Below are 19,716 nucleotides of genomic sequence, written 5' to 3'. Positions count from 1 at the left end.
AATGAATATAAATATATATTTTTTTCAGCAGATAAAAATCACATAACACAATGTTATTGCATATCAATAAAGTTATATCTCAGCAGTATCCTTTATAGAGTTGAAAAATTATTCTTCACTTTAAAAAAAATATTTATTGGAAAAATATTCGCTTTTACGAAATGTATAGATCGTGATGTATGCCAAACTTTCAACTGTATTTTTATACCACGATGCATTATTTTAAAAGGAAAAAAAATATGCCATGCATATACATTCATTTAAATGCTCCATGATTGAAAAATATGTGATAGTTATGCCTTACAAAAAAATAATTTCATAAGTTTTATCAAACTATTTCAATAGCTCAACATTTCATTAATGTGAACACTTCATTATTTTAAAAAAAATTGGAAAATTGTTGGAAACACCTCTAACTGTATTTTGTTCGAGGATCTGGCAGGGTTGAAAGGAATTTAAAATTTTGTTGATTCTAGAATATAAGATCTCGACTGTTATTGGATTTTCTTACAGAGTCTAGACTTGTCGATAATCTTAACATAAATTCCAATAAAAAATATGTGTAATTGTAATGTTACCCATAACCCGTAATATAATTATCCATTAGCATTAGCCGTAATAATCTTTTGTTTTAAGTAATTTATATTCTTCATTAATTTTACTGTATAAAACAAAAAAAATCATTTGCATTAATAGCCAAAGAATAAAGGATAAAATGCGTGTCATGAAGAAAAAGAAGCTAAAATAGAAATTCAATTATATTTTAGCGGTTTGTGATTAGCGGGGATAGAACCTGGGACCTTGTGGTTAGCAGTTCTGTAACATGACCAAGGTACAAAAGCAATTGCTCGTGCAGCGTAGTTGTTAACTGGATTATAAGTTATTCACCACAGACTCTCCCTCCAGTGAGTCGAACGATATGACTGTTGAGTGGTGATGTAATATTAGCTGTTGATTCAAATGCACCTGTACCCATTTGAGTAGCGTGAAGCGTTATGGCGAACGTGTATGGTTGCTGCGTCAAGTGAGTCTGACGACTTTGGTTGCGGATGGCACCACTGTACGAAGGTTGAAGGTTCATCGTCCGAGGTCACCAATTTAGGGGATTGAGATGCTCGAGGATAGAACCTGGGACATTGTGGTTGACAGTCCGGTAACATGACCAGGATACAAAAGCAAATGCTCGTGTGGCGTAGTTGTTAACCGGATTTTAAGCTATTCACCACAACATTATTGAAATGAATTTTCTCATATAAATATTCATGGGCATTTAATAACAATTCCTCGCAAATCCATGGAACATAAATACGAAACCTAAATACTCACATTTTATCTCAGGCATTTAGTTTATTTAAATTCATGTTTTTACCTACTGATCTTCCTCCTATTATTATGAATATTTGAGGTTCTTTAAATGAAATACTCTAATGTCATTGAGTGTGACATTTTATATAAATTTTATTTCAACTTTCCCAATATTAAGCATCTTAGAAGGTTCTCTCATATTTATTTTTTTTTAAAAAAGGGCATTACCAGGATTCTTTTAATCCCTTCATTGAACGAAACACTATGCACTGAATATCCTAATTCATTTTATCCATTGGTTTCGCACTAGGATTGAAGTAAACAAACTATATCAACCCATATAGGAAGAGTTTTATAATAAGGAAAAAGATTAGACTGATTTCAATAGAAAACAAAAAGCATGAAATTGAAAATGGAAATTTGACTTCTCACTCAAAAAAGTTATATATCTGTTGAAATGTTATATACATCAGATTACGAATTGTGCATATGCAGAGAAGAAAAGAAGCTAATTGCGTACTAAGAAGATACATTTTCGATTATCGAGAAGTGAAAATATTATTGCGCGTAGCCTGCCAGGTACGTACCCGATTTTGATGCGAAGGGCAAGAAATTCTTTAGATTTCTTGAATATCCAGTAATAAAGTGACTATGCTTTATTGAGGTAATTAAGCTTTTAAATCAAAAGTAAGTTTCATGACCAAATTAGAAGTGCTCAACAAAAATATAAAAAAAATATGTAAAACATCTTGTACTCCATCAAATTTATGTAACAAACAAAACAGAGATTTCATTCTGATGGTTAATTGCATATTGTTTCAAATTAAACAGAGATTCCGTGCCCCACAATTTTTTACAAGATGCTCAGTGGATTCCAAAATCAAAGTAGCGCAACAGCTTTGAAGTCTGCTATCTCTCAAAGTTCCATTTCCTAAAACCATATTATGTAGATAATCACACATTAAATAAATTGTTATTTCATTAAAGAAACAAATTGTTGATTTTATCATGAATAATGAAAATATGATAGTTTTTATATTACAGAGTGAATAAGCTTGGACATTAAGGAAATAACACTTTTTTTTCCAAAAAGTTACATTCTTTTCAGTTCTATAACAATGTGAAGATTCATAAAAAAGTATTTATTGAAATTAGATAAATAATTATATCAATACAAAAAAATGAAATCAGTGCAAAAATTAAATAAATAATTATATCAATACAAAAAATGAAATCAGTGCAATTTTTTTCATTAATCATTTGTGTGAAATGAAGACTTGAAAATCTTATAAATATTCTTTTAATACAGAATATCTAATTCATTAACTATTCATTTTAATGAATCCATTATTGAAATCTCTCTTTAACTTTTTTCTTTTGAATGCATAGATTCTACATTAAAGTCAGTGGAAGAATTTTAATTATCTTAACTAAATAAATCTTAAAATTATATGCAAAAGCCGAAATCTTAAAATTACCTTGATTTGTCTCTTTATTCTAGTTAGATAATCAAGCTTGCTTATTAAGAAATATTGTAAATGTTTTTCTTTTCTTTACTATGCTAAATTAAGCAGAAAAATTAGCTGTGTTTTCCAATCATACTTGTGTCAACATATAATATCAGAAATCTAAATACAACACTCGTGTTCACAACTTTTAACAGTATCCTATCCTATATACGATTTGTTTGCCAGTTGCTATGGTGAAAGTAAACATAACATATAAGCTCCTTCAAAAATGCTCGAAAATGATTGCTACTGATGTATCTTTATATCTTTTGCCTAATTAAACTTGTTTGATTATGTTTCAAATGAAATCGATTCATCATCAAACCAAAAATGTGCAAATACCTTTATGATCATTTTGCTCTACTTCTTATGTTTGATATAATCTATTTATCTAACAAACTGTTTGCAACTGCCTGTGTGTATGATAGTTTTCCCGACTTAAAAATGTCATGAAAAATCCAGAAGTATTTCTTATTTTTTTAAATTTACAGGAGTAGCCATTTACGGAGTCACATGTTTTTTGTCATTTATAAACTACTAATCTCAAAGTATTTCGTAAGTCGTATGTGTTTTATAAAAGACAGAGGTTTTTTATATACATATTTCTTAGTCTGTTATATTTTTCGAAACTATATTCTGGATGAAATAAAATTTTTGAAGATAGTTTTTTTATTCACACACTGTACATTGATCAAATTAATCTATTTATAAAATTATTGAGTAAGGTTTAAATGCTTGCAAAATGTTTTATTTTGGAATAAAAATTACATAGAGTATATTCTGTATGAAATGTTGAATGAGCCATTAATTATGAAGAAAAAATAAAAGGGTCACTTCGTGAGATAATAGTAAAAAATAAAATAATTGTAGGATTAATGTAGAAATTCTTCGAGATACTTGTCAAAATAATTTTTCATACAAAGTAAAAGCAAAAAATAATTTTAACGAGATGAAATAAAAAAAAAAAGTGAATAATATTTGAAGTGTTGGTAAAACATTCATAAAGATATTAAGTATTTACTATTTTGAATGCCAGAGCTTTAATACAATTGTTATTGATGGCACTTAAAAGTTTAAATATAACTGTATCAATTTATGAAATTAAATTTTAACGGAAAAATGCATATATTTTATATATAAAAGCTTCCATTATTATAGAAAGCATAATTCAAATCAAGTGCTATATTAATACGCTACAATATATTAATTTAATGTATAAAGAGTGTATTTCTTTTTTTATTTATCTTACACAAGACTTTTCAATACACAACATCGTCTTTGTCCTCGCTTTTGTAATACATCAATGTAGCACAGTTACTTTGATACCACAAAATGCTTGAGCAAACTTAGCCTTTCCACCATTAAAAAGCAATCAATCATTTAATGCTTGGCACTTGGGAGTATTCAATCTTAAAATATTGAACCACGAAACCGTATTTTTGTTCCTTAATACGAACAAATTTGCTGATAGAATAAAGGCCGTGCAAATTGCTTAGATTTATAACTGAACGCGATAAATACAAAATTTGTAAAGTTCAAATTTTCAGAGGGAAAATGGAAGAATAGCAAGATAATAGCATCGAATCTTCCTGTTTTTATTTTATCAGCACAAGTGTTTCTGAATTGCTTGAGAAACACAAAAAAGGTTTTTACTGCTATGAATTTCATTTTCTATTGTTGACTTTGATATTATATTGCATCTTTTTTTTTACTTTAAAAAATATCCACTTGATTCTTATTTTGACATATTTCTAAAGGGTTAGTAAGCAATGAAAATTAATTTAAGGTATTATAAGACAATTAACTTTTTGAAAATAATAATATTTATGCTCAAATATTACATAACTATATTCTTGACAGATTTCAGTCCTAAATAATATGCAAGTATGTTGCATATTATTTAAGATTAATTCCTAATCTTGTGAATTCAGTTCTTTACCTGAATATATTTTATACTATGCTATTTAAACTGAAATTCGAATTTTTTTTAAACAATTCAAAATCACGCAAGAATGCAGAAGAAATAAGTCAGAATAAGATATATCCATTCCTGAAAAATTGGACTATTTTGAAGTTATACATTTTAATAAAATATTTAATTTAATATTTAAAAAAATAAAGATAAAATTAGATTTATATTTTACTAAGATTACATTATTATTAACTTTAGTTTAAAAGTTAGAAGTCATATTGATTGCACAAGTTTTAGATGCCAAACCAAATATTTCAAATCTTTGAATGAATACTTAGGTCCATGTTTTTCACTGAAATATCAAACTTAGTAATCATACCAATTTAACTAGAATCATTATTTCCCTCGTTTCTCAAACATATTTTTGAATTCGCCAAACCAAGTACGTTAATAAAAATCAGTTTTACATCGGTACTTATGAGCTGTAGTATTGTATCCACGCACTGGTAATGCATGAAAAATCAACACGAAATCAAGCTCTAACTTCCTCCTAGCCCACGCCTACGACGCATAAATCTGTGCAGCTTCTAGATTCTTATATTCTACAAATGAAGACATATAAATATTCTCTTCCAGATAATCATAGCAACAAGGATAGGAGGCATAGAAAAGGATAGCTTAAATATCGTTTCCTGCAGGGTGTTTTTTGCACATAATGCATGGATTATTTGCAGTAAATGTGATATAAGAAATCACTGTATAACAATTCTTACCGATGCCGACTTTACATTGAAATCAAGAGTGACTGCACCAGAATTCAGATTCTTGTTTTATTCCTTGTGACAGTAAATGTTATTTATAAAATTTCCAAACTTACCTTATTTTATCGCAGATTGGTCAAATTAGAATTTTGGCTCTCAGTACTTCGATACATTCATGTGGCTCCTTTAGTTATCTTATGCCCTGAATGCATGGGCATGCTTTTTGCTTTGCTTAGCACTTCTTTCCTACATTTTCCACTTTCTTGATTAGATAAGATATGTTCGGCGTTGTAAAATTCACTTTAAGCCAATCATCAATGATGCTTGATATTCCAATTTAATTTTATTATATTAACATCCAAAGCAATGAAAGGGCTATTTTTGGGAATTAAATTTGTTATTTTGAGGCCTGATCGGGCGATGAGGAAAGCACTTAAGTCGATATCCTCCTTTTCAAATTTTCATACCACTCATTTGGCCTAAAGTGGCGAATTTGATATGAATCTATGCAAAACTGACCTTACTAGTAGTTACCATAATCCTCCATGAAATTACAAACGATATGATTCTATGCGAAATTGAACTTACCAGTAGTTACCATGGCCCTGCATGAAGTTCCAATTGGTATTCTATACACAATTGACTGCACCATTAGTTATCATGGCCCTGGATGAAATTCCAATTGATATGCTTTTACGAAAAATTGAACTGTCTTGTTCTGAATCATTCGACTTAACGTTTCTGAGATTTCTTAATTTATCTTGATTATGCAAAAATGATTATTGTTGGAAAAAAGACATAAAATGTATAATTAAACATATTGATGACAATTTTAAAAGCTGATTTCTGTTTGCAAAAATAGAGGAATACAGAAATGAAGTAGTAAAGTATTATGAACTAAAATCTGAAACACATTATGAAACACAAATTAGAATAACACATTATCCTTTTTCGAATTGTAGAACATCTGGCAGCAAATTTTGCAAGTGTAAGAATAATTATTCACATCACATGGCATTCTTATTAAAATTTATATATATATGTATACATACACATACACAAACATGCATACATAAAAAATGCACCAGTAAGAAATACCGAAAACATTTTTCCTATATTCATAAACATATTCGTTATTTCTAAACTTTAAAATTACTGTTTATTTAAAGTATCCCCAATTAAAAATGAATGTATTTATTACCTGTGAAGAGCGAAATAAAAAAATCATAATACATAAAGGATAAAGAAACATAAGACATTTGCATAGAACATAAACATTTTGCATAGAACATAAGATTTCTTGAATTAAACTTCCTCTTTGGTGAAGAGAAACTGATATACTCCAATTCTAATTGTATCATTATTCTATTCAAGCTTCATTCAAAATAAATAATAAATAAAAATTGAAAAAAAAGATGACTTCCAAGAGGAACATCTTTTCATTTTGTAAATCAACGAAATTATCAAACTTATTCCTGAATCATCCGATACGGATGGGAAAAAATTGTCGATCATTGAATAAAAATTCGAGATTCTTAGTGACATATAAATAAAATAAAAGCATAGAAATAAAGGCATAAATACATTTAATTTCTGAATGCCACCACATTCTGTTTTTTTTTACACGAATTTCTTCTTATTATGTTACTTCAACATTAACGCACAAATTCACAGATGACAAAAAATGAAAATTTTAAGATAAAAAAAGTAAACACGATGGCTTTTGAATGAGATGAAAAGTAAGGTTTGTCGTCTTAAAAAGTTATTTTTTCGGTGAAGTTGACATTCCTTTGAATTAACCTAATTAAGGGAAATCGCGGATGAAATTAAAAGATAATGTAATTGTTCATTTTCGGCGGCCATCTTGGCCCAATTGTAATTGCGCCACGAAGAATTTTTTTTTTTTTTTTGCGAACTACTCATTAGTTAATACGCTTTATAACTTTGATTCTTCGGTAAGTGGAGTGTTTAAGGAGTAATTGCTAGGAATATTTTAATTCGTTTCGAACAGCGATGTTGGAAGAACCTTAACATTTTAAAAAATTCATCTTTCGCTCTATTAATAACGCTAATATTTGCGTTTCTTTTTCGTTGTTGAAACATTTCATAAGATGCTGCGTTACGTCTCTTGGTTTCCGTTAATAACTTCAATTTTGTTTCACGGTAATCCTAATGAAAATGTGAAAAAAAAATTGGAAAGTCTTTTTTATTAGCGAAAGCAAATTGTGAAATTAGAGGGTTTAAAAATAATTGAAAGAGTTGTATTTTAGAATTATCGGAAATTTTTAAATGGATTACATTAAATTCGATTTCTGTATGAATGGATTGTTGAAAGAAAGTATTTTTATTGAATAATTGTATTGAATTTGTATTTCATTTAATTATTTTTGAATAATTTAATTGACGTCATAGTCAAAGAACAACTGTAACTACAGTTTAAATACACGCTTCCTTTCTATATACTTGTGTTGCCTTCAGAAAGAAATATAGTAGATTCAAAAAGAAAATGACAGTGATTATGGTATATAAACCGATTGATTCTAACATTACAGTTGCATATAATGTATCAAACATTAAACAGTAATTCGTAGCATTCATTAGGAAAATATGATTTTTGCATCTTGAAGAAATATATTTAAATATTTTAGGAATTCTGTCATCTTGAAATTAAGGAATTAATGAACTTACTAAATTTACTAGATTTAATAAAATTTAATTATGCACTGAAATACAAAATTTTCTGTGTTATTTTTTTCATTCAAAATCTTAAATTTGAAATATTAGTTTTATTCTACAGTCTTTTGAAGAATGATTAAAAATATATGTTAAATTCTTTCAATTTTCCGCTCTTAATATTTTTAAAAAAAGATTTCCAGAAATATAGGTCAATCCAAGAAGAAACTTGGCTTTGAAAACTTTGATGACCCTGATTCGAAGCATTCGACTTGCACAAATTTAATTAGGCAATTCATTTCACTGTTAGCTGCTTTAAGTTTTATCTTAAAAATTTATCAGTTTTCTTTATTTTATAGTGAATTAGTAAGAGTTTTTTTCTTTCTAAATAGTAAGAATTTCAAATAGCAAGATTTTCATTGAAGTAATAAGGAGAAACAAAAAAAAAAGATATTTATTTAATTGCACTCCGTTTATCTTCCCTTTAAAAATTTTTTTAGAGAAATTCATTTAAGCTAAATATTCTAAACACAATTTAACTAACATATATTTTTAATAAAAATCTGAAATTGTGTTTACTTCTATAAATCTTATAATCTATAGAAAACTTTTTTGAGAGATATTTTGTATTCTATAATTATACTGAAGACAATTTGGATTATCTTACCCGCGAGCACTCGCACCCATTTTCGAACACGAGAACTCGCGCCGGGTATCTCATACCCTAATTCATTTCTGCTATTTAAATATTAATTAATACTGTTTATAAGCAAACCTTAGGTAATTAAATATTACAAAACGATGCATTTAGGAATTTAAGTGAATTTAATAATAATTACTTACATGTTTAGAGAAAATTTTTACAAATTACATACTGCTGCTCTACACAGAGACTCCTTTCACATTTTTGGCACATAAACCTTGATTTTCTGTCTTTATTACATGGACAAAATGCACATTGCTTATAGTTTCCTTTGAGCTTTTTTGCAGGTGGTTTACTATTAGTAAATCCCAATTCCTTAGAAGTGCTTGGATTTGTTATTATTCCTTGAGGCTTACGATTTCTGTGTTGTTCTGAAAGAGCGAGTCCCAGTGTTTTAAAAAAGAAACGTCTGTTTCTTAACTGTGTGGGAGGATTTTTCGTGGACATCAACAAAATCCTAGAATTAATACCTGCCACATTCAAAATTGAAAACAGAATAACCATTGGCCAGCGATTTGATACTCTGGCATTCATCTTCTTTTTCTGTCTCAATTTCAGTAGAAGAATCGTGATCGCTGCAGTATTCTTCATCCTCAGAGGCAACACTATCGTGAGATAACGGTTCATCGTCACTAGAAACAGTTTCTATAAGGTGTCGCAAATATTCAGTTTCTTCCTCGTAATTCATATAGGGCGTCATACTGCACTAAACTAAGAGACGGAAATGGAAACCTTTGACGAACACGAGGACTCGCACGGGTATGACATGCCCCCAACCCCTCTTTCTCAAAATCTATTTTTAGAGCAGAACTGGTTTTTCCCCTACTGAAAGAATGTGGCCTTGGATACAGCTACATGAAATTCTGGCCTAATCCGAAAAACAGGAAATAACAAAAACGCTGAATGAAAATGGATCGGGCATGTCATACCCGGTGCGAGTGCTCGCGGGTTAAGTGGACAAAAATGTATCATTCAGAATACAAGATTACAGTCATGATATGTAGCATAACAAATTCACGTCTCAGTTGTAGGAATTTTTATTGCAATTTTGTAATATGGAATGTAGAAAATGAAGGCGGAATGAAGGAAAATGAATCTCTATCAATTGCTCTTTAAACCAAATTATTTAGTAGATACATCATTTAATAAAATTAATCTGATATTTCTACCATTCGAACCCGCTATTTTTCTATAGTAATATTGAAAAAAAATTCACTTCTGTCAAGAATTAATACGATCCTCAAATAATTCCTGGTGAGAGCATTTATAAAGTTTCTTTTCTCGGTGATTTATCGCAACGTAAAAATTTTATTTAATCAACTTATTTTTTAAGAAACTATTTGAGCACATTTACGGAGCAAGCAACGGAATTTAAGAGCAAGACACTCTGAATTTAGAGTGTTTATAAATTCAGTAATTTTGTTTCTTAATGAGGGAATTTACTATCAATACATACTAATTTTTATCTTCTAGAAACCTCAATTTCTTGAGATTTTCGGAAGATGGGGGGGGGGCGAACCATGAGGTGGCAATATTTGGACAAAAGTTGGAACCCTCACCGATTTTTAAAAAAAAATTTGAATCTCTGTTTGAAAATCATCTTTGATACAGTCTTCAGCCCTTATTACCTATTCCTTTCGATTTTTTAAACTTCAATTTTATATTATTTTAATTCAATTAATCTTAAGATTATTAATTATCCCTAGTGTGATTCATTGCATTAACTGATTAACTAAAAATTAATTATCAATTAACTGTTAATGACATTTTTCTCTTTTCTAGCGTTCTGCATGGAAGGTTTGACCAAGAACAGCCGACTCAGCAGGCAGGGATCTCGAGTGAGACGTCACCGTAGTCAGGAGTGGCAGGATTACAGCAGCTCGGACAACGAGGACCACCACCACGTAGATTCCAGAGCTTATCGATATCCTGCGACTGCTGATGAGCCCTACGACGAGCAGAGGGCGGCAGACAACAGGAAGCATGGACTCGGTGAGTTGCCTAAACACTTGTTTGCAAATGAGAATTTTTTTTTTTTTTTTTTTTTTTGCAATAATATTTAATGTGACAATCTCTTAGAATTTGAGGTTTCATCAAGAAGGATAACTTTTAAAGAAATTCGAAGTTGTATCTCTCTTTTGATTTCCCGAAATGTTATCAAATCTTGTTTTAGTATAAATGTAATAGTCAATCGATGCTTGGCAATAAAACAGAAAAAAATAGTAAGGAAAGATTATTCAAGATTTAAGCGATTTATAATCACTTTTGTTCCACCGAACTTGGTCGTTCTATCGGTAAACAGACTTAACTTACAGACTAGGAATATATACCCTTGGTTCTTCTCATATTTATCTATAATATTTTACATTTTCTATTAATGTTTGCTGTGTAATAAAGAGAAGTGGTTCTTATTTTGCACTTTGGATATATTTGCTGAGAACGATTAGGCACAATTTTTAAGGTGTATGTACACACTTGAAACTTCGAAAATCGTTCAAAATATCGAATATTTTTTTATTGCTTAATAATGTTTTCTGATCCTTTAGCTTTCAAACGATACCAAGATGTTGTCGATATTCGAAATATTTCTCGAGTTATAATTATTTTTCTTGAGGTGCTTTCATTAAAAACTCTAGTTACGGTGTTTTTAAAACTCATTTTATGAAGAACGATATTTTTCCACTCTGTTGCTTCATTCAAACAATCATAACTCAACAAGAAATGAACCAAATACAGTTATTTATATATCAAAATAATCTGTATGAAATAGCAAATGTTTTGTGCCTCAATCAAAGTTATATTGATAGAAATAAATTTTTTATAGCTATTTAAAAGTTAAAATTACAGAAAAAATCTCGCTTTTTCCATTCGTTGGTGATGAAAAAATTGTTAAAAAAAACTATAAATTTTTATAACTTGATTGAAGCAGACAACATGAAGACTAATATTAGGCATAGTTTCGAACTAGAATTATGTGTCTGTGCAAATTAGAATTTAAGATATCATGTTTCAAAACATAGGCTAATTAACTCATTAAATGTTATTTAATTAATTAATAATTAGTGTAATAAGGTTTTTTTTCTCACTGAAATGAGTTTAAACATATATTAATGACCTACTGTGAAAAAATTGGACTTTTAAAGTTGAAATTTAAAAAAAAATCTTCAAGTGTGTACGTACACCTTAAAGTATATCTATATATATGATCTCAAAATAATACACAAATTGCATGTATTCATATCGTTGTAAACTGGCAGGAAACCAACTCATTTCATGGATGTCAACATTGCTAAGTAAGTAATAATGGAAGATTAAATAACATACTTAATATAGGGAAAAGAATGGGAAATTACGATTTTCAGATTTCATATTATGAGGAAAATAGATATTTTATATATGGAAAAAGTGATATGGAAAACCCAAAATTACCTTTTCAATGTGTAAATGATGTTTAATTAGTTTTAACAGAATATATATATTCATAATTTTTAAATCGGCATCTTTCGCTAATTTAGTATATATACCAACTTATTTCATTCTAGATTTTATTTGCCAATTATTTAGTGGGATATTTTGATTTTTTTCTAAACTTTTTATTCAAAATACATTTGGCACAAAATTTATCAGCGACAAAAATAATAATTATAAATTTAATATTATTCGTTTGCATATATTACATTTGAAAATAACTTGTTTCATACATATAATGGGGAGATGTTTTGCATCCCAGACATATTTGAGCATTGATTTTTCATTGATTACTTTGAGGATATATTTTACAGGATTTTTTTTTTTCATTGATGAAAGAATTCCAAACAGATTCTTCTTATAAAGTAATTTGATAGGAATATATAATTCCTATAGCCTCTCAATAAATTATTCTTTAATACATATTAATTAGTTGACCTATAGTTGGCCATACGACTTCCTGTTACTTGCTAGCTAATTCGTGACTGTTAAGTTTCTCCATAATGGATTTGGAAGTCAGCGTGTTCAGAGTCAACTCAACAATGGATACATTTTTATTACAAATAGTATCTTGAAACAGAGTATCTTGATTAAGAACATTGAAAAAATTTTCCAATACAGGGAGCTTACATATTCGTAGACTTTTTAGTTCATTTTATGACATGATGGATGGAATTCATAATATTCCTGCCTGGAATTTTAGACAAATTTGTTACAGGAGATTAACTCGGATCTTGTTTCCTTTGAATAAGAAAACTTCTAAAATTATACAAAGAAAAACCCTCCTGGGATTGCAAGACAAGTTCCTTAATTAACTTATCAAACCTACACGTAAGCACACACGTATGGCAATTTATCATGATTCCTCCTAAACAGCATGATGGAAGTAACGCAATTTCTATTTCCGGATGGAAGTGGTGAGGAATGTAAGGAATTATTTCTAATATCCGGTAACATGACCTGCACGACATGCGCACGCTCCATCCCATCACGGAAACATGATAGTTCCTTGGAAACACTTGTAATAATCTCAGATCCACCAATCTTGAAGTAACTATTATAAAATGTTAGAGCTGCATTTCATGATTTTTATTATATTTAGGCTGTATGATTACGTCAAATTTTATATTAATAATTTATTGGATATATATAGGAGCAAATCAATGGAATATTATATATTTTTGCAAATAATCATTAGACTTTCTTAAATATTAAAAATACATTCTTAATTTATAATTTATTTTTGGCATAGTGATGAAATACCAATTTGATAAATGAGTGACAGAAAAATCTTAAAAATAATATAAAAAATGAATCGTGGGGGATTTTGATATAGTTTTTGAGTAGGTACAAGTAAAATTGGTTCTAAATTCAGATATCTTCAGAGATTGAACTTAGGAGACACTGAAGTTTCATAAAACTATGAATGATACTTTATAATCGCAATGAGAGTTTTAAAAATGAAAAGTATAAATAGTGCATACATCCCAGTTTTCAGGAAAATATATTATTGATATTCCGAAGTTACTGCTAATTTAACCTGAACTCACAAAACCTGAACATTGCAAATCAATTACTTGCAGTTACCGGCCATCGATATATAATAAAAATTTGTTTGGCAAATGCTTACTTAATAAAGCAAAATACTTAGAGACTTCAAGAAAAGATTTAAAATCATGACTGATAAAAAAATTATCAGATAAGAATGCAAAATATTGAAGGAATTCGCATTCAATAGAAATAAATGTTAATTAAACCAGAGGGAATTGTCTCCTCAAAACTTTCCCAAAAACTGAATTTTTACTGAATCTATCTTATGATTCTTGACAAGTCTTTTGGTGATGAATCCCTGGCATTCAATTAATAATATCTGAAAATCGAGTTTCAGTTTTAAACTGTTTTTTTTCCTACCGATTCAAATGGAAATCTAGCCTAAAACTTCACTTGTAGAACACAATCACAAACCTAATTTGATGCATTTAAGTCATTGAGTTTTTGAGCTATTGCGTTTCTGAAAGTGCAGACCAACAGACAGTCAACCCTTTGTTGATTTAGGTTCAAATTTTGGTACACTACAGATGTGCAATTTGTTTACCGAAATTTATCCAACGAACTATCATCATTTCTAGCAATCATGTTAACTTATATTCTAATAATCGGACAGACAAAGATCCTTTAAACAGATTTTGGTCAACATTTGGAAGAAAACAAAAAATTTGATGTAAAGACAGTATAGCATATTTCATACATCTAACTCATATCGTTTTTGGACTAGATGGACAGACAATCATAATATCAAAAACGTGGGCTTTGAACTTGAACTAGAACTTTGAACTTTCACAAAGTGTCAAACTAAAGTGTGGACATTTGTCAAAATCTCGCTTTCGAATTTTTAGAAGATTACAATACTTTATTTCTGTATGCGAAACATACACAATCTTCAGGGCTGTCTTGACGCTAAGGAGTTATTATAAAAAATATTTGTAAAGGAAATATTAACGTTCTTTTAAATTACACAAGAAAAAACGAAGTATGAATAAAAAAACGCATTAAACCAAGCATAGTAGGACATCTCAATCTCTGTTCAATATTGACATGACTGCAGAATAAACTATGGAAATTCAAGTTTGAGATTTAAGATAGATCCTTGAATATCAGCACTCATCATTTAAAACTTGTTTTGCAAGAATTTCTTTCCTAATGAGTTAGTTTAGCAAGAAAAATATTTATTTTAAATTTTCATTCTACAACTGGATCTATCGATGTCTACCAAGTTGTCTACATTGAATATTTTGTCAAATTATGTAAAAATAATATTCTTTTACTGAAGATAGAAAAATTTGTTTAAAAGCCACATCTAGAGTCGTTTCGTCCAGCTTTGCTTGATCGTTAATATAATTTAAGGAATTATTTTTATAAGTAAAAAAAATAGATAAACATTGCTGTAAAAAAATAGAATTAAACAAAGATAAAATGCGAAGAAAATTCTTAACTGGTTGATGAAGTGTTTTTATCTATCGAAAGAATTTCAGACATAATAGGATTTATTTTTTATGTCTTAAAGTTTTTAGAAAAACTCTCGTATTTAGCTAGTTGAAATAAAAATGAACGACAAAATAAGCTTAATTCATATTTAATATTTAAGAAAAACTCAAGCATCCAAATGGAGGCTGGAAACTCTTGGGAGAAGTATTTTAATTAACTTTAATATTAGTTTTTATAATCTTTCTTAAGATGTTAAAAAAAAAAGACGAGTCTTCGAAAATTTCCATTAGAAATTTTTAATTGTGTCCTTGGAAAAAATAAATCCAAAAAAATTAATTTATTTCCGATAATTTGATTAAATTTAAACTCTAAGAACTTAATTCTCAAAATATCAAAGAAGCAATAATAATAATAAAATCTTAGCGTTAGTATCGAATTCCAAAAATTATTATAAAAGTTTAATTTCAAATTTAATAATTTTCTTGAGGTTTATGATTTTACCATTTTTCTTTACAAAACATTCAGATGCTTATGGAATTTAAGAAAATTACTCTTTCCCTTCCTAATTTTAGGACTAAATTAGTAATCAAAGTAGTTGCGGAGTATTCAGAAAGAAATGAACTCAATAATAATCAGCAAATCTTAATTGCTATTCCATATTCTTAATTAGAAGTACATTTGGAAGAAATCCGAAGCTTTGACTGCCCCTACTCTTAATTGGAATTCAATAAATTAAAGCACTGAGAGATTTTAATTTAAATTCAATATTGATTTTCACGCTGTTATTAGTCCAATAATTACATTTCAGCAATCGTCATAATTATGTAATTTAAAATGAGTCCCACTGCAAGGAAATGCACATTACAATTTCCTGATGCAATTTTGAAAGTCATAAGTAGAGGACATTGAAACCAAGATATCTGTATGAAAATAGTTTCCATGCCTCTCTTTGCCTTTATTTTTAAAAGCCACCACGAAAAAAGCTGATTTTAGATTTCCAATCCTTAGAAGTGAACATTGTATCTGGTTTTACTGAAAGCGAATCCCTCTTTTTATCGCAACCCGGACTTCCAATTTGTATCTTCTGCTTCACTTCTTGCTGTTTCGACGCCTTTGGTGACACTTTTATTTATTTTTTTCTCTCGCTTTTTTGTTCATGTGATGTATTTCTAGCGACATTTCTTTTTCTTATTATTATTTATCCAGAAAAAGGGAAGTAAGTGCATTTTAAGTTCCATTCCGATGCACGGTATCTGGTCTTAATGCTTGATTTGTTGAAACGTATTCCATTGCTTTAGATTTGCACTTTGTACCATTTTTGCTCCTCTTTCCTCCTCTTGACTATAGCAAACTCTTTTATTCGAGTTTTAGTTTTTCCATTCCTTGTTTTTAAACTCTTTGATAAAAATGCATGTTTTCGTGTCGGATTTGCATTTTATTTCGAAATTTTATGTTTTTCAGGGCATTTTATGGGGAGTTTTTAAAATAACTACTGAAATATTTGGAACTTATTTTAAGTAAAACCAGAAAGGATTCTTTGAAATGCCAAAGCTATTTTTTATTATTTTATGAGATTTTTTTTAAATAAATCAAAGGAATAAGGAACATGAAATATTTAACAGTGAGGAATTTAATTCAGTTCAAAGCAATTGATTTATAATTTGGTTTTGACAATAAGATGCATAATTATTTGAAGTACAGAAAAAAAATAATGATTCAATATTTGAAAACGTTTTGGAAGTTGACATTAAGTTCTGATATATTCTTCACTAGAGTAGAAAATTGTTTCACAGATTGAACATATCCCAAAATAACAAAATAAAATCATTCTTGAAATCAATTGTATATTATATTTAGAATAATCTCTGAATACATTTTTGACACATTAATAAAAAAAGATTGTTTAAAATCAAAATGCAGGCTATATTTAAAATATTTTTCTAAGCAACTATAAGTGCACGGTAAAGCTTTAAAAGAACCTGAAGTTTAGTTCAGTTATATTAACATCCCGTTTTAGAGTAACACTAGGGCCTAGTCATTTTTAACCGCTGTCAAATGACGAGGACGACACTTTAGCTATTATCCTCTCACTAAGCTTCCACACCACACCAGATGGAGGACGTTTGGACCCGGAGGATTTAGCATACTCTAGGCCCGCTTACACGACGGTTCTTCGGCTGAATCGGGTCTCGAACCTGAAACTATCCTGTTTCGACCCTCATACCTTACAATCAAGCCCTCGTTGCCCTTATATAATAAGCTGAAATATACAGTTATATAGTTAAATTAGTTAATATAGTTAAATAGGGTACATTTTGAGACTTTTTGCCGAATGATACCAAAATCAGACAAGGAACTACAATTGTTGTCTCAAGATAACATACCGAATTTAACTGATTTAAGTCATTCCATTTAGATGCATGCAAAAGTAGAGAAAAACAGACGGTCAACCATTTGCCATATTTGGTACAAAATTTGATGGAAATTTAGATTTCAGGTCGATTCAGGCCCATTTTAGGTACTTTAGATGCTAAACCTGTGTACTAAATTTCATTTATATAGCTCATTAGGTTTTGTAATTATCGAGTTCACTTGCATCAAACGGCTAAACGAGCAGACTTTTTGTGAATAAATTTCGCTCAAAACTTCATAAAAATCTGCATATTTGTTCATATGCAGTGCTGACTCAAGGAGATCTGAAATGAGGAGATTTGTTAAAATCTCTACTTGGAATTGTTTGAAGATTAGAATATTGCCACAATGTTTCGCATAAAATAAATAAATAAATAATTTAAAAAAAACGTTATATCAATTTAAAACGTTATATCAAATTATATAAATAAATTCTTAATTATCCATTTTACTTCAATTTTTTACTCACATTTTCGCCACAGTACCTTACTTGTAATATTTTAAGTCACTACTTAAGAGTAAATTTCGAAAGAGAGAGAGAAATATATACAAAATTTTTCTTATAAAAATAAAGCTAATAATCTAACGATAAATAGTAATATTTTTATAATAGTTTACAGAAATTTTGTTAGTATTTAAAATAATAACAATTTAGACAACTCATTTTACAGCGTGCTTCACATACCAGTCGTGGGATTTATAAAATTATTTACAAAAGTACCTAACATGGGAGAAGCTCATGTTCACAAACACAGAACAAATGTGCTTGCATTTATAGTTGGGTTTAATTATATTATATAAAATATAGTTATTAAAATATATCATATCCTCGTCATAATAACATATTTCAATAAATGCAATTTTGATATAATTTTTCTAGACAATACTTTCTTTAAAGAACTGTCTATTCTCTTTAAAACTGTATCATTTTGTCTTTACGAAATGAATAAGAAATGAAACAGAGTCGCGACGTCTATTTCTTTCGTAAACAAATGGAAAATTTCTCCTAGAACAATACGAATTCAATTTCATGAATTATATATTCATACCATTTACTTTATATCAGTTTAAAATACTGATATAAAAATGAAAAAAAAAAACGTTCAGTTCTTTGTTAGAATATGTAAAAGATATCATAATAAATCGTATCAAAAATTCTATTTTCATTTTAATGATATTGACATGATAATATATTATTCATAATTTTATTTTCTTTCGTGTAAGAGCCGAAAAGCTATAGTGAATGCGTATTTGCTTATTATTGCAGTCTATGTTAAATTTTTCTATGATAATTCTTATATGTCTTATTAGTCTTTCAGTCCATGTTATTTTTTTACATTACGATTTCTTGCTATTTAAAGAAACCATTTTCTTTGTTTTTTTACATTTTGTAATTTCTGTGATTGTAATATTCGTTTATTACATTAAAAACAATCTAGAGTGTTTTATTTTATCATTAATCCAAAATATTTATTGTAAAAAGCATATAAAAGGAATTTTAAAAATCCTACCTTACATCTAAACTTATATTTTAATACGTAGAATATTATTTTAATCTTTGTTATGTTGATCTATGTATGCTCTAATTTCTTCTTATATGATTCTAGGATTAGAAGCTATTTCGTATATCCTGTCGTGTGTATTTAATTGAACTTAAGTTATTCACTTTATAGGCACATAAATATTTTAGTTACTTTTTTTTTGTATTTATCCTTTTTTACATATTTTTTTGTTTTTATAAGGTATATAAATTTAAATAGAAACATGCCTTTTAAATAGTTAATTTTTCAGTCTGCTTCTCTAACCATTCATCAAAAAGCCTTCCTTCTTAAGTTTAATATATATTTGTCTACGAAGTAAAGCAATTTTTAAACTTCCAAAATAGATCACATATCCAACATAAAATGCCATTTCTTTTTGATAGCAGTTTCTTTCTTAAAACTGCACTTGTGAGTAGAGCATTGCATTAAATAAGATTAAACTACTACA

At 28.7% G+C, this 19,716-nt stretch overlaps 1 protein-coding gene across 2 annotated transcripts in view; it reads left to right on the top strand.

Annotated features, from left to right (window-relative positions):
- LOC129963242 (teneurin-m-like) overlaps window positions 1-19,716 on the top strand; it is a 638,728-nt gene that overhangs the window by 276,124 nt on the left and 342,888 nt on the right. For both annotated transcript variants that reach the window (XM_056077466.1, XM_056077465.1), the window contains exon 3: window positions 10,645-10,854. In XM_056077466.1, the coding sequence (XP_055933441.1) occupies window positions 10,653-10,854 (202 nt within the window). In that variant the 5' untranslated portion in view covers window positions 10,645-10,652. The remainder of the gene's footprint in view (window positions 1-10,644; window positions 10,855-19,716) is intronic.

Source organism: Argiope bruennichi, chromosome 3, assembly GCF_947563725.1.
Source record: "Argiope bruennichi chromosome 3, qqArgBrue1.1, whole genome shotgun sequence".
Taxonomy (NCBI): domain Eukaryota; kingdom Metazoa; phylum Arthropoda; class Arachnida; order Araneae; family Araneidae; genus Argiope; species Argiope bruennichi.
This window is presented reverse-complemented; position numbering and strand designations above follow the sequence as displayed.